The sequence below is a fragment of the Glandiceps talaboti genome, chromosome 5 (genome assembly GCF_964340395.1).
Source record: "Glandiceps talaboti chromosome 5, keGlaTala1.1, whole genome shotgun sequence".
Taxonomy (NCBI): Eukaryota; Metazoa; Hemichordata; class Enteropneusta; family Spengelidae; genus Glandiceps; species Glandiceps talaboti.
In genome coordinates, this window is record NC_135553.1 from 19,817,855 (window position 1) to 19,832,988 (window position 15,134).

At 34.9% G+C, this 15,134-nt stretch overlaps 1 protein-coding gene across 1 annotated transcript in view; it reads right to left on the reverse strand.

Moving 5' to 3' along the window:
* Positions 1-14,428: 14,428 nt before the first annotated feature.
* The window catches only part of LOC144435463 (sushi, von Willebrand factor type A, EGF and pentraxin domain-containing protein 1-like), an 86,358-nt gene continuing 85,652 nt past the window's right edge, over positions 14,429-15,134 (reverse strand). The window contains exons 8-9 of the mRNA XM_078124057.1: positions 15,022-15,075; positions 14,429-14,475 (exon numbers count right to left, since the gene is read on the reverse strand). Of these exons, the coding sequence (XP_077980183.1) occupies positions 14,429-14,475; positions 15,022-15,075 (101 nt within the window). The remainder of the gene's footprint in view (positions 14,476-15,021; positions 15,076-15,134) is intronic.

Sequence of the window (15,134 nt, forward strand, 5' to 3'; positions counted from 1 at the left end):
AATGTTTAGCTCCGACATCTACTTTTTTTATTACAAATTTCGGTTTATTACAAATTTCGGCAATTATTACAAATGTCGGTTGTACACAGCACTTTCGATGGCAAAATAGGCAAGTGTCTGGACTGTCGACGCCATCTCTACAGTCATGGCAGCGGCGACGACAATTGCTCACAAACAGAGGATTTCTTTCATGACAAAAGTTATTCAAGTAGTGGACTTGAGAACATGCCAATTTTGTGGAGATTATGGGAAGGGGAGAGGGAGAGAAACGTGAAGAAGATGATTTTTTTAAAAAAAATTATACTTTTTATAATTAACCGAATGACTCATATAGTTGCTAAGAGAAACATACAAAACAATATGATCACCTTTATGAGACATTTAAATCAGTTTGTTTTTTTAACTCTAATGAGTACAATGTACACCATTCCTCACCGGGTTTATCACAGTGTGTACCAGTTCAGTTTTTTTACACTTGTTTGATATGGGATGGTGGGCGCACATTCTGTCGGCAATAAACCCGAATAGCCAGGCTGATAGATGGTCAAACATGGCGGCGGGGAGTGATAAACGTAATATGAAAGTTTATAATATATATATGTTATATGTACTTAAATTAGCTAAATAACGTTCTTGCATATGAAGAAAAGAGTTTAAATATAATATTAGGGTAGCTGTGCAAGTTTTTATGACATCTATCGTGAGATGTCATATTTGAATATATGAACACTGTCAGCCTGCACTTGATTGATTTCTCAGCCGAACTATTCCGAGCAAGAGACGGTGTAAGCCGGTCATGACGTCGACCGTTCGATTCAACGGGTCACTCAGTCCATCCACCATTGTGTATTATTGTGCCTTTTCAAGTGGTCTTCAATAACTCAAGACTACAATAGAGCCAAACATTTGAATGAAGATAAAAAAAGGTAGACAAGCTAAATGGAAAAAGTGACTACGTTTGCCACACACTGTATATTATTTATGTTACCATGGTGACAAAGTAACTGGTAATATTCCGACTAATTTACATGATGAGTCAACACTCCTTTTTAGCACTGACCATCGTCTGAGTTAATAACCAGGGGCTGTATGATTGTAATACGTTGCCAAGTAGATTGACATGTTGTTCTACACACATGGAAGACATTCACAATCATTCCAGTTCCAAAGAAGCCCAACCCTAAACAGTTAAACGGCGACTACCGGCCGATTACCTTGACATCAATTTTGTGCAAGTGTATGGGGAGTATTGTTATGAATTGAGTTATTGCTTTGTGAGGTAGTTAACAAGTTAGATCTCTTTCAGTTTGCGTATAAAGCCCACAGGGGTGTAGAGGATGCATCTATTACACTATCTTAATTGTACAGCATTTAGAACGTTAAAATGCGTACGTACGTACGGATTCGTTTTGATAGACTTCTCCAGCGCATTTAATACTATACAGTTATACATTCTATTAAAGCATTTGATTGAGTTAAATGTTAATTCTAACTTAGTTCTTTGGATCCGCGACATTCTTAAGGATAGACCTCAGCGGGTTTGCGTTAATGGTTATATGTCTGATGAAATTGTACTGAACGTTGTTGCTCCCCAAGGTTGGGTGTATCACCCACATTTATACTGATCACATGAGATGCAGTACTGCAATAAGTTGTCTGTTTAAATTTGCCGATGACATGGCACTTATTGGTCTATTACTTGATGAAGACTCTTTTGTTGATTATTTTTGTAATATTCACATTTTAAATAATTGGTGTAAAGACAGCTTTTTCGATATGAATGTTGCAAAAATAAAAGAATTGGTTGTAGCACACAAAGTAATTTATCATTTCACGCCTGTATCAATGAATGACGATCGATTCTGTCGAAGTTGTTACTAGTTTCAAATACATTGGGTCAATTCTTGATGGCAAGCTCTCTTTCGCCGAAAACACAGTCTCTATCGCGAAAAAAGGCTCAACAGAGACTGTATCTCCTTATTAGGACATTAAAGTCATTTGATGTCAATCAGAATATGCTGCAATTGGTGTATAGGTCTATCATTGAAAGTGTTTTGACTTTCAATGTAATCCTTGTTGGTATGGTAACTTCACAGTTAAAAACAGGAGTAAACTCAACCGAATTGTAAACACAGCAGAGAAGATCATTGACTGTCGTCAAGTTACATTGGCATGTCACTATCACAAGGCAGTTAACAGGAAAGCTCGCTCTTAGAAAATTGTCAATGACCATATGCAACCCTTCCACAGATCTTTTGATAAACTCCCATCTGGATGTCTTTATTTTGTAAATTGACGTTTGAGCCTAAAGACAAATTTCCGCATTCGTATATGGATAATAAAGTTAGTGAATTGAATTGAAGATACCTGGGCACTTCGTCATAAGCTCTGCTAATTCAATCCATCATCGAGTGTTTCCACGACGCGACAATCGGAAAGTTCACGTCCAAATGAATTTGAAAATGCGCTAGAGAAGTCGACGTTGTTATGCTTGGTTCTGTTTGAAGCAGGGACGTGTTCTGTGAGGTCTGTCATGATCAACTCAGGTCAAAAGTATCCATGATAATTAAACTGTGTTTTGAACGTATATGTAGTAAATATATGCAGAAATGAGAACATGTATGTTAAGGCAGGCGCAAACAAAATCGCAAAAGAAATTTTAAAAAGGCAAATAGTACGTTGCTTTGAAAAATAAAGTAAGTTTACCTCATTTTCTTGGTTTCCTCTTGTCACCGTCTTCAGTACAAATACAAATAACAAATAGGTAATTCGCACTTGGTTGTATAGTTACCTATACGCATGCGTTACGATTTATTCCCGCCCACATTGAGAGACACATTCTCCGATTGGTCGATTGTAAAGACTATATACGTTTGTAAAGAAACTACTTAGATAGTAATAACCCACGGAATGTTTCTTGACATCCGTCGCTAAAAAAAATTAACTTCGATGAACTGTAGATTTATATGTAAGAAATTTAGCTGTTGCTCATGACCTGATTACGTTGTGTTCTCAGTAATAACGGGAAGAAAGTATTGCGAGGTTTTGGTACACGTTTTCAGCCAAGTTTTGCAAAAACTCCTCAAATGTTTCGTTTGCGTGTTTTGATTAACGACAACCCGTCTATGTCGGATATTTGGACAATTTATACAAATATTACAACGTTGTGTGTTCTGATAATGGTCTGTTGGTACCTTTGAATTCACGTTATTTTACGAGCGAAGACACTCCTCTTGAGCTCGTAAAATAACGTGAATTTAAAGGACAAATGCAAGTGTAATAAAAATACAGCTGTGAAGATATATTGCAGACTAAGGGTCGGTATATGTCTTTGCAACTTGAAATAAATAAATAAAGGAATGATATGCCTGAATGAAACAGTTGTGTAGATGTTGATAACAGTGGATATGTGGAGTCGTGATGGATGAGTGGTTAGAGTGACCGGCTTGGAATCTACATGGTGCAGGTTCAAGCCCTCTTGCTGCCTACTGTTTGCTTCTGTGACTAATATAAAGTCTTTGGGCAAGATTGGTGCCTCAGTCAACCCAGCTGTATCATTGGGGACCTGGTAGGATGTAGGTTATAATATAAAGGCTTTAATCCCATCCGCTTAAATGGCTGCAATGAATTGTATGCTCCCCGGGGAGTTAAGGAAGACTAAAGAGCCGTTGTACCCGTCTGATCCGAGCCAGAGGTAATAATTGTACATTGAGCACGGCGTGGGAAAGTGCTATATAAGAACCAAATATTATTATGTTTTTTATACAAAGTAAGACCATGTCTTTACAACTTGAAATCAATAAAGGGACAATATACGATGTCTTTACAACTTGAAATCAATAAAAGGACGTCGACAATGTAATGACCTTGCCCTATTTAGAGGTTACAAATTAAACCTATGCAATGTCCAGTGACCATTTCGTCTCTGTTTATGTCTCTATCAACGTTCAAATCCTAACGACATAATATATTACGAGTTTAAAAATGTCGAGAAAATCACCAAAAATACGCAGCCGCCAATCAAATGTTCTAACAATGCCAGAAGATAATTCTAATGTAACAGTATATTTATAAATATCACACCCAACGAATGATATGTTGTCTACTGTTGCCATTGCCATCTGAATAGAAGTGACAATCAACGTCGATGATGGGTGTAACCCTGCCTGTAGTGACACTACCAGAACTTGCACTAACAATGGTGAATGGATTGGAAGAATTCCAACTTATATCAAAGTAGCACATATGATGTACTAATCTTTGCTGTTCTTTATAGTGTCACAATTTCGTTTGCAATACTGAGAATATGTTTTTACGCACCTGAAACATATAGTCTTGGTCATTGCTTTCTATATTATCCCATAGACCCTACGTCTATGCTTATCCCAAGGAATTAATCTACGAATTACGTAATGCTCCGAGTATGATTCCACAAATTTGAGCCGCAGGTGAGTATATACTTATCATAGTAGTGCGTAGATTCGTACACAGAGCTTTATGGCGTAAGTTATTATAGATTACGAGTGAGTTTATCTTTGTCTTATTATTATTTTCCAAGTAATGTCCTATAATATGTTTTGTTTGCTTTCCATTATTGTGCATTATTATATAGGTATAATAGAGTCTATATCAGTTCTCGTACTTAAAATAGCACATACACACACCTACACAGTCATGTTCCAATTGTCACTGAGTTAAACTTGTTCTTTCCAGAACCACTTACATAAAACATGGACAGACAGAAAGGAGCCGGTTATCGTCAAATATTTCAAAAAATAACCCCAAAATAAAGAATTTCCCGATGATTAAAAAGATTAGATTATCACATGCCTATAACAAATAAACCGGAAAAAACTATGCAAAGCTGTTGAATATTGTTGAACAACGGGTGAATTGCACATGAAACAATGCAGTTATATCAAAGTTGATATATAATAGTTACTGCTTCGACTTATTTATTGTAGGCGTGAATTGAAGTGAACTTTCGAAAGTAGTAGACAACAAAATATATTCTATCATAGCATGCGCTCGAAAAGATGTTGTCGTTGAACAAAAAATATGTATTAATCGTATGCCATGATAATCCAAGGTTATGACAACCTGTGTCTATGTCACTGGTTCTGGAGAACTTATTTTCCAAATCACCATTATGATTGGCGATAAGTCACCTTAGGTCAATCGTACATTACTAAGCTAGACTTAATTTTTATTTTAAATTGTTATAAATATTACCTGTATGAAATAAGCATGTAATATTATGCACTTAATTGCCTGTTTCGAATTTGTACTCTTTAAAAAACGATTATATCCTCGAGCTCGTAGTGTGCGTATGTGTACACATGTGTGTGTGTGTGTGTATGTAGAATGTATGTATGTATGTATGTATGTATGTATGTATGTATGTATGTATGTATGTATGTATGCATGCATGTATGTGTATGTGTGCGTTTGTTTGTTTGTGTATGGTTTTTAGTAATTAAGCTATATTTTAAGAACACAAACTTCCTATGAAGGCAGTTGGCCATATGTATGTATGTATGTATGTATGTATGTATGTATGTATGTATGTATGTATGTATGTACATTGTATGTATGTATGTATGTATGTATGTATGTGTGTATGTATGTATGTATGTATGTGTGTATGTGTGTATGCATGCATGTATGCATGCATGCATGCATGCATGTATATATGTGTGTATGTATGTATATATGTATGTATGTATGTATGTATGTATGTATGTATGTATGTATGTATGTATGTATGTATGTATGCATGTGTATGTATATGTATGTATGTATATGTATGTATGTATGTATGTATGTATGTATGTATGTATGTATGCATGCATATCTGCCTGCCTCTGTGTGTCTGTGTGATGCCCTATAGTGTATCCACTATACCAACCAATCAACTAATCAATCCGATCATTTAATGCATATATCAATGAAACAATACAAAAGGTATATATTTCTTTTCTTACGTAGTTTCTCTCCAAAGTCTTCCATAAAAACAAATGATGACGATTTAAATTTCATATTTTGGTCGTGGCCCATATTAACAACATATTTCACCCACCATTTTATTGTGTCCAACTACTCGTATTGTGTGAATAATTTATACCATACTGTAATTGTGTACATATAAATACAAATTACTTTTTTCTCTCTGTTTCCCAGTATCTACTACCCGGAGTCTGAACACGATTTGTCAAACAGGAATGAAATACCACCCTCTTACGTCACAGTTATCAGTGACAATGTACATTCCGACAGTGAAGGTAGTTCATATCATGAGGACCGTAATAAACTTCCGCCAGCATATGAAGAAGTTGCATCTCCACATTTGGAAATCAGCAATATGCTAATGAGTTGAAAATCTTGATAATATCTATTCATTTTCCATCAAAATTTCTTTGGAATTTTTATCAACTTATTTGCGTTGTACATTGCTCATTGAATCATGTCGTGTCATCTATTGCTTAGTTTTCAGGAGCCCACAGCATATATGTATATAGAATTCACGAGATGTTGTAATGGTAAAAACTTTGAGCTTGGAATTAAAAGAGTAGACATTACAAATTCACACTAAAGAGTTACCGCAAAGTTAGCATTTCAGCAACAAAAACCGTATTTCTTGACTCAAACTGCATACACAATAAACAGTCGCAGTGCTACGTTTAAATTCGAAAGAACACCCATCTCCCATCGAGGAAATTAGGCATATAGTCACGTAGTGATACACATGTTTCTGTCCAAAACATAAATATATAAAGTAGGACAAATGTGACCAAATCTTGTGCGCAAACATGAAATACAAACCAATCCTGTCACATGTGATTGAAAGTACTACTTTCAGAACCAGTTTCCTTGATAAAAAAGTTCTTAACATCATTTCAGGTACCACTGCCGTATATGAAAGTTTGCTATCTATCCCTTTTGAAATAAATGAAATTTGGAGATCATCTTGTTTTCAAGCAAATTGACACACACATACACATACATACATACATACATACATACATACATACATACATACATACATACATACATACATACATATACATACATAATAATGTTGGTTTCTTATATAGCGCTTTCCCACTCCGTGCATATTTTGGTCGTGGCCCATATTAACAACATATTTCACCCACCATTTTATTGTGTCCAACTACTCGTATTGTGTGAATAATTTATACCATACTATAAATGTGTACATATAAATACAAATTACTTTTTTCTCTCTGTTTCCCAGTACCTACTACCCGGAGTCTGAAAAAGATTTGTCAAACAGGAATGAAATACCACCCTCTTACGACATAGTTATCAGTGACAATGTACATTCCGACAGTGAAGGTAGTTCATATCATGAGGACCGTAATGAACTTCCGCCAGCATATGGAGAAGTTGCATCTCCACATTTGGAAATCAGCAATATGCTAATTAGTTGAAAATCTTGATAATATCTATTCATTTTCCATCAAAATTTCTTTGGAATTTTTATCAACTTATTTGCGTTGTACTTTGCTCATTGAATCATGTCGTGTCACCTATTGCTTAGTTTTCAGGCGCCCACAACATATATGTATATAGAATTCACGAGATGTTGTAATGGTAAAAACTTTGAGCTTGGAATTAAAAGAGTAGACATTACAAATTCACACTAAAGAGTTACCGCAAAGTTAGCATTTCAGCAACAAAAACCGTATTTCTTGACTCAAACTGCATACACAATAAACAGTCGCAGTGCTACGTTTAAATTCGAAAGAACACCCATCTCCCATCGAGGACATTAGGCATATAGTCACGTAGTGATACACATGTTTCTGTCCAAAACATAAATATATAAAGTAGGACAAATGTGACCAAATCTTGTGCGCAAACATGAAATACAAACCAATCCTGTCACATGTGATTGAAAGTACTACTTTCAGAACCAGTTTCCTTGATAAAAAAGTTCTTAACATCATTTCAGGTACCACTGCCGTATATGAAAGTTTGCTATCTATCCCTTTTGAAATAAATGAAATTTGGAGATCATCTTGTTTTCAAGCAAATTGACACACACATACACATACATACATACATACATACATACATACATACATACATACATACATAATAATGTTGGTTTCTTATATAGCGCTTTCCCACTCCGTGTATATTTTGGTCGTGGCCCATATTAACAACATATTTCACCCACCATTTTATTGTGTCCAACTACTCGTATTGTGTGAATAATTTATACCATACTATAAATGTGTACATATAAATACAAATTACTTTTTTCTCTCTGTTTCCCAGTACCTACTACCCGGAGTCTGAAAAAGATTTGTCAAACAGGAATGAAATACCACCCTCTTACGACATAGTTATCAGTGACAATGTACATTCCGACAGTGAAGGTAGTTCATATCATGAGGACCGTAATGAACTTCCGCCAGCATATGGAGAAGTTGCATCTCCACATTTGGAAATCAGCAATATGCTAATTAGTTGAAAATCTTGATAATATCTATTCATTTTCCATCAAAATTTCTTTGGAATTTTTATCAACTTATTTGCGTTGTACTTTGCTCATTGAATCATGTCATGTCACCTATTGCTTAGTTTTCAGGAGCCCACAGCATATATGTATATAGAATTCACGAGATGTTGTAATGGTAAAAACTTTGAGCTTGGAATTAAAAGAGTAGACATTACAAATTCACACTAAAGAGTTACCGCAAAGTTAGCATTTCAGCAACAAAAACCGTATGTCTTGACTCAAACTGCATACACAATAAACAGTCGCAGTGCTACGTTTAAATTCGAAAGAACACCCATCTCCCATCGAGGAAATTAGGCATATAGTCACGTAGTGATACACATGTTTCTGTCCAAAACATAAATATATAAAGTAGGACAAATGTGACCAAATCTTGTGCGCAAACATGAAATACAAACCAATCCTGTCACATGTGATTGAAAGTAATACTTTCAGAACCAGTTTCCTTGATAACAAAGTTCTTAACATCATTTCAGGTACCACTGCCGTATATGAAAGTTTGCTATCTATCCCTTTTGAAATAAATGAAATTTGGAGATCATCTTGTTTTCAAGCAAATTGACACACACATACACATACATATATACATTCATACATATACATACATAATAATGTTGGTTTCTTATATAGCGCTTTCCCACTCCGTGCATATTTTGGTCGTGGCCCATATTAACAACATATTTCACCCACCATTTTATTGTGTCCAACTACTCGTATTGTGTGAATAATTTATACCATACTATAAATGTGTACATATAAATACAAATTACTTTTTTCTCTCTGTTTCCCAGTACCTACTACCCGGAATCTGAACACGATTTGTCAAACAGGAATGAAATACCACCCTCTTACGACACAGTTATCAGTGACAATGTACATTCCGACAGTGAAGGTAGTTCATATCATGAGGACCGTAATGAACTTCCGCCAGCATATGAAGAAGTTGCATCTCCACATTTGGAAATCAGCAATATGCTAATGAGTTGAAAATCTTGATAATATCTATTCATTTTCCATCAAAATTTCTTTGGAATTTTTATCAACTTATTTGCGTTGTACTTTGCTCATTGAATCATGTCGTGTCACCTATTGCTTAGTTTTCAGGCGCCCACAACATATATGTATATAGAATTCACGAGATGTTGTAATGGTAAAAACTTTGAGCTTGGAATTAAAAGAGTAGACATTACAAATTCACACTAAAGAGTTACCGCAAAGTTAGCATTTCAGCAACAAAAACCGTATTTCTTGACTCAAACTGCATACACAATAAACAGTCGCAGTGCTACGTTTAAATTCGAAAGAACACCCATCTCCCATCGAGGACATTAGGCATATAGTCACGTAGTGATACACATGTTTCTGTCCAAAACATAAATATATAAAGTAGGACAAATGTGACCAAATCTTGTGCGCAAACATGAAATACAAACCAATCCTGTCACATGTGATTGAAAGTACTACTTTCAGAACCAGTTTCCTTGATAAAAAAGTTCTTAACATCATTTCAGGTACCACTGCCGTATATGAAAGTTTGCTATCTATCCCTTTTGAAATAAATGAAATTTGGAGATCATCTTGTTTTCAAGCAAATTGACACACACATACACATACATATATACATTCATACATATACATACATAATAATGTTGGTTTCTTATATAGCGCTTTCCCACTCCGTGCATATTTTGGTCGTGGCCCATATTAACAACATATTTCACCCACCATTTTATTGTGTCCAACTACTCGTATTGTGTGAATAATTTATACCATACTATAAATGTGTACATATAAATACAAATTACTTTTTTCTCTCTGTTTCCCAGTACCTACTACCCGGAATCTGAACACGATTTGTCAAACAGGAATGAAATACCACCCTCTTACGACACAGTTATCAGTGACAATGTACATTCCGACAGTGAAGGTAGTTCATATCATGAGGACCGTAATGAACTTCCGCCAGCATATGAAGAAGTTGCATCTCCACATTTGGAAATCAGCAATATGCTAATGAGTTGAAAATCTTGATAATATCTATTCATTTTCCATCAAAATTTCTTTGGAATTTTTATCAACTTATTTGCGTTGTACTTTGCTCATTGAATCATGTCGTGTCACCTATTGCTTAGTTTTCAGGCGCCCACAACATATATGTATATAGAATTCACGAGATGTTGTAATGGTAAAAACTTTGAGCTTGGAATTAAAAGAGTAGACATTACAAATTCACACTAAAGAGTTACCGCAAAGTTAGCATTTCAGCAACAAAAACCGTATTTCTTGACTCAAACTGCATACACAATAAACAGTCGCAGTGCTACGTTTAAATTCGAAAGAACACCCATCTCCCATCGAGGACATTAGGCATATAGTCACGTAGTGATACACATGTTTCTGTCCAAAACATAAATATATAAAGTAGGACAAATGTGACCAAATCTTGTGCGCAAACATGAAATACAAACCAATCCTGTCACATGTGATTGAAAGTACTACTTTCAGAACCAGTTTCCTTGATAAAAAAGTTCTTAACATCATTTCAGGTACCACTGCCGTATATGAAAGTTTGCTATCTATCCCTTTTGAAATAAATGAAATTTGGAGATCATCTTGTTTTCAAGCAAATTGACACACACATACACATACATATATACATTCATACATATACATACATAATAATGTTGGTTTCTTATATAGCGCTTTCCCACTCCGTGCATATTTTGGTCGTGGCCCATATTAACAACATATTTCACCCACCATTTTATTGTGTCCAACTACTCGTATTGTGTGAATAATTTATACCATACTATAAATGTGTACATATAAATACAAATTACTTTTTTCTCTCTGTTTCCCAGTACCTACTACCCGGAATCTGAACACGATTTGTCAAACAGGAATGAAATACCACCCTCTTACGACACAGTTATCAGTGACAATGTACATTCCGACAGTGAAGGTAGTTCATATCATGAGGACCGTAATAAACTTCCGCCAGCATATGAAGAAGTTGCATCTCCACATTTGGAAATCAGCAATATGCTAATGAGTTGAAAATCTTGATAATATCTATTCATTTTCCATCAAAATTTCTTTGGAATTTTTATCAACTTATTTGCGTTGTACTTTGCTCATTGAATCATGTCGTGTCACCTATTGCTTAGTTTTCAGGCGCCCACAACATATATGTATATAGAATTCACGAGATGTTGTAATGGTAAAAACTTTGAGCTTGGAATTAAAAGAGTAGACATTACAAATTCACACTAAAGAGTTACCGCAAAGTTAGCATTTCAGCAACAAAAACCGTATTTCTTGACTCAAACTGCATACACAATAAACAGTCGCAGTGCTACGTTTAAATTCGAAAGAACACCCATCTCCCATCGAGGACATTAGGCATATAGTCACGTAGTGATACACATGTTTCTGTCCAAAACATAAATATATAAAGTAGGACAAATGTGACCAAATCTTGTGCGCAAACATGAAATACAAACCAATCCTGTCACATGTGATTGAAAGTAATACTTTCAGAACCAGTTTCCTTGATAAAAAAGTTCTTAACATCATTTCAGGTACCACTGCCGTATATGAAAGTTTGCTATCTATCCCTTTTGAAATAAATGAAATTTGGAGATCATCTTGTTTTCAAGCAAATTGACACACACATACACATACATACATGCATACATACATACATACATACATACATACTTACATACATACATACATACATATACATACATAATAATGTTGGTTTCTTATATAGCGCTTTCCCACTCCGTGCTCAAAGCGCTTTACAATTATTACCCCTGGCTCGGATCAGAACAGCACAACGGCCCTTTAGTCTTCCTCAACTCCCCGGGGAGCATACAATCCATTACAGCCATTTAAGCGCATAGGATTAAAGCCTTCACATTGCAACCTACATCCTACCAGGTCCCCAGTTATACAGCTGGTTTGACTGAGGCACAGTCGTGGTTTAAATCTTGCCCAAGGATTTTAGCCACTCAGAAACAAACAGCAGGCAGCGACGGGGCTCGAACCTGCAACCTGTAGATAGATTCCAAGCCGGTCACATACATACATACATACATACATACATATATACATACATACATACATACATACATACATACATACATACGTACATAAATACATCCATCCATCCATCCATCCATCCACACACACACACACACACATACATACATACACACACACACACACATACATACATACATACATACATACACACACACACACACATATTCATACATTCATACATACATACATACATACATACATACATACATACATATACACACACACATACATACATACATACATACATACATACATACATACATACATACATACATACATACATACATACATACATACACATGACTCCACAATTAAACATACATACACATGACTCCACAATTAACTGAGTTCGTACACCATCATTTTTTATTAAGCCAAGCTTAAGGTTACTCAGAAATCGGGCTCAGATCGTAGACTAATTTGTAGCAGTTTCCATTATGTCCACCCCAAATCCAGTTCAAAATTAATTCTTGTCTAGATATCTATTCCAGCCCGAGTTCTAGTTCTTCCTTAGTGTTTATTATGCATGCATTATATCGGTATTTGCTATGTAATAAAAACATGTCACTCCAATGACTAAAGTGGCTATTAATCTTTAGTAAAAATTATTTTAACAATTATATTGAAATAAAAGAAATGATAATTAACCTTATAACAATATCATTTTTATCATTTTTTACACAAAATGTTTAAGAAAATTTAAACTGAAATCATTATAGCTTTAACTTTTTTTATGCATATTTCAAGCAAACAAAAGTATGATGTAAATTATGGAAACGTTTTACCTTTCTCCTACAAATCACAGAGTATCTCTATGAAGTGTTATGCTATCTCTCGCTTTCAATAGGAAACTTGCAATCCAGACTGAACATGCTCAGATGCAAAGGACCATGATATTATCTGTGGTTATTGTTATGCCTAATCTGGATTACTGATGAATTAACCTCCCACAATGATCAGAGTTACTATGAATTGGTTATTTGTGGTTACAAACAATGTAACAATATTTTTTTACAATACTAATTAATTAGCATTCGTTATCACATTTCCCATGATGCAACATTCAACATGGCGGGTTTACAAGTCCCCTATTGGTTATGGAATGCTGAAACTTTACCATATATAACAGCATGCATAGTGATCACACAACGGGTTTTTACGCACAAATACGAACAGTTTAGATAACAGAATTCTAGTTATAAAATACATTTTTAAATCGCGATTTCAAGGTAGATTTCATATTACTACAATTTATTTCATTACGGTAATGTTAACAAGATAACACTTGAAGCTGTATCAAATCTATATTTCACACAATTAATATCAACACCTAAACAACGAAACATATTAACATTGAATATTTTTCTTGGTTCCCTTTACTTTTCTCCATTCATCCGATGAAATGGCTAATGAACTAAGGGCCTTACTATTACGGGTCACTAGACGAATGGTGACCAAAGCCTTAGGTCAAGAGTACTCCAGCTGAATGAAGACAAATATTTGGAAATAACATCATTATTCCTTATGGGAAAATAGGGAAATTGGCAATTTGGAATGAAATCATTTGATTGATATTTAAAGCATCATCGAACCAGTGACGTCGTTGACACAGGTTTTCGTTTTGTGTGCAACGATTATTGTATACAATCCATACTTTCTGTTCGACGATAATAACGTGTGCATAGTATAATTGACTAATTGACTAATAGTATAATTGATTATATCATTAGTAATGCATAGCGTTCAAATTTATCTTAGCCAGGTTATATTTCAAAGGGATAATATAATGACCTCTCGCCCCTTTTCCACAACTTTATCTGAAATATGAAAAAGAGAATATGTCAGTATGAATATAAAAAAAAAACACTTTTCAGGTATAAGCTGTACATGTAGCAAACATTGAGCGAGAGTTTGAAAAGGAAGACATATCAATAATCTATTTTTGATTTTAGAATCATTCTTAATTGGAATATTATTCGGCAAAACTTTGTAAAAGTTTCACTACTTAAACTTAAAGAGGAACGCGCGCCATTCGAGGAAATTAACGCATTTTCGAAAAATTCGGATTCGAGGTTTTGCGACCACTGTTAGGACAATGGATGTGAAGCAACTCCAATTTGGTGTCATTTGTCAAGTTAACGCCAAATATATAGGATGAAACATTATGTATAAAATTACTCTCCAGAACCAAAATCAAAAAGAAATTATTAATTCCTAATGTGGTGTTCCATTTACGTTACACACATCGTCAAACATACATTGTTGTCAGTGTCTCTAAAATGTGATTGTGAACAATTACGTACATTTGTGTATTTGTGTCCCCTTTCAGATATTCAGAATTATCGCTATCGCCAATATCATACTCATCAATGCAGAAAGTTCACGCCGATTCGATATGGGACTACTTCCTGACCAACCTGTATAAGAAGTGAAAAAGAGAGAGTACTTAGTAATTAAAAATCCACGACCCTTTATT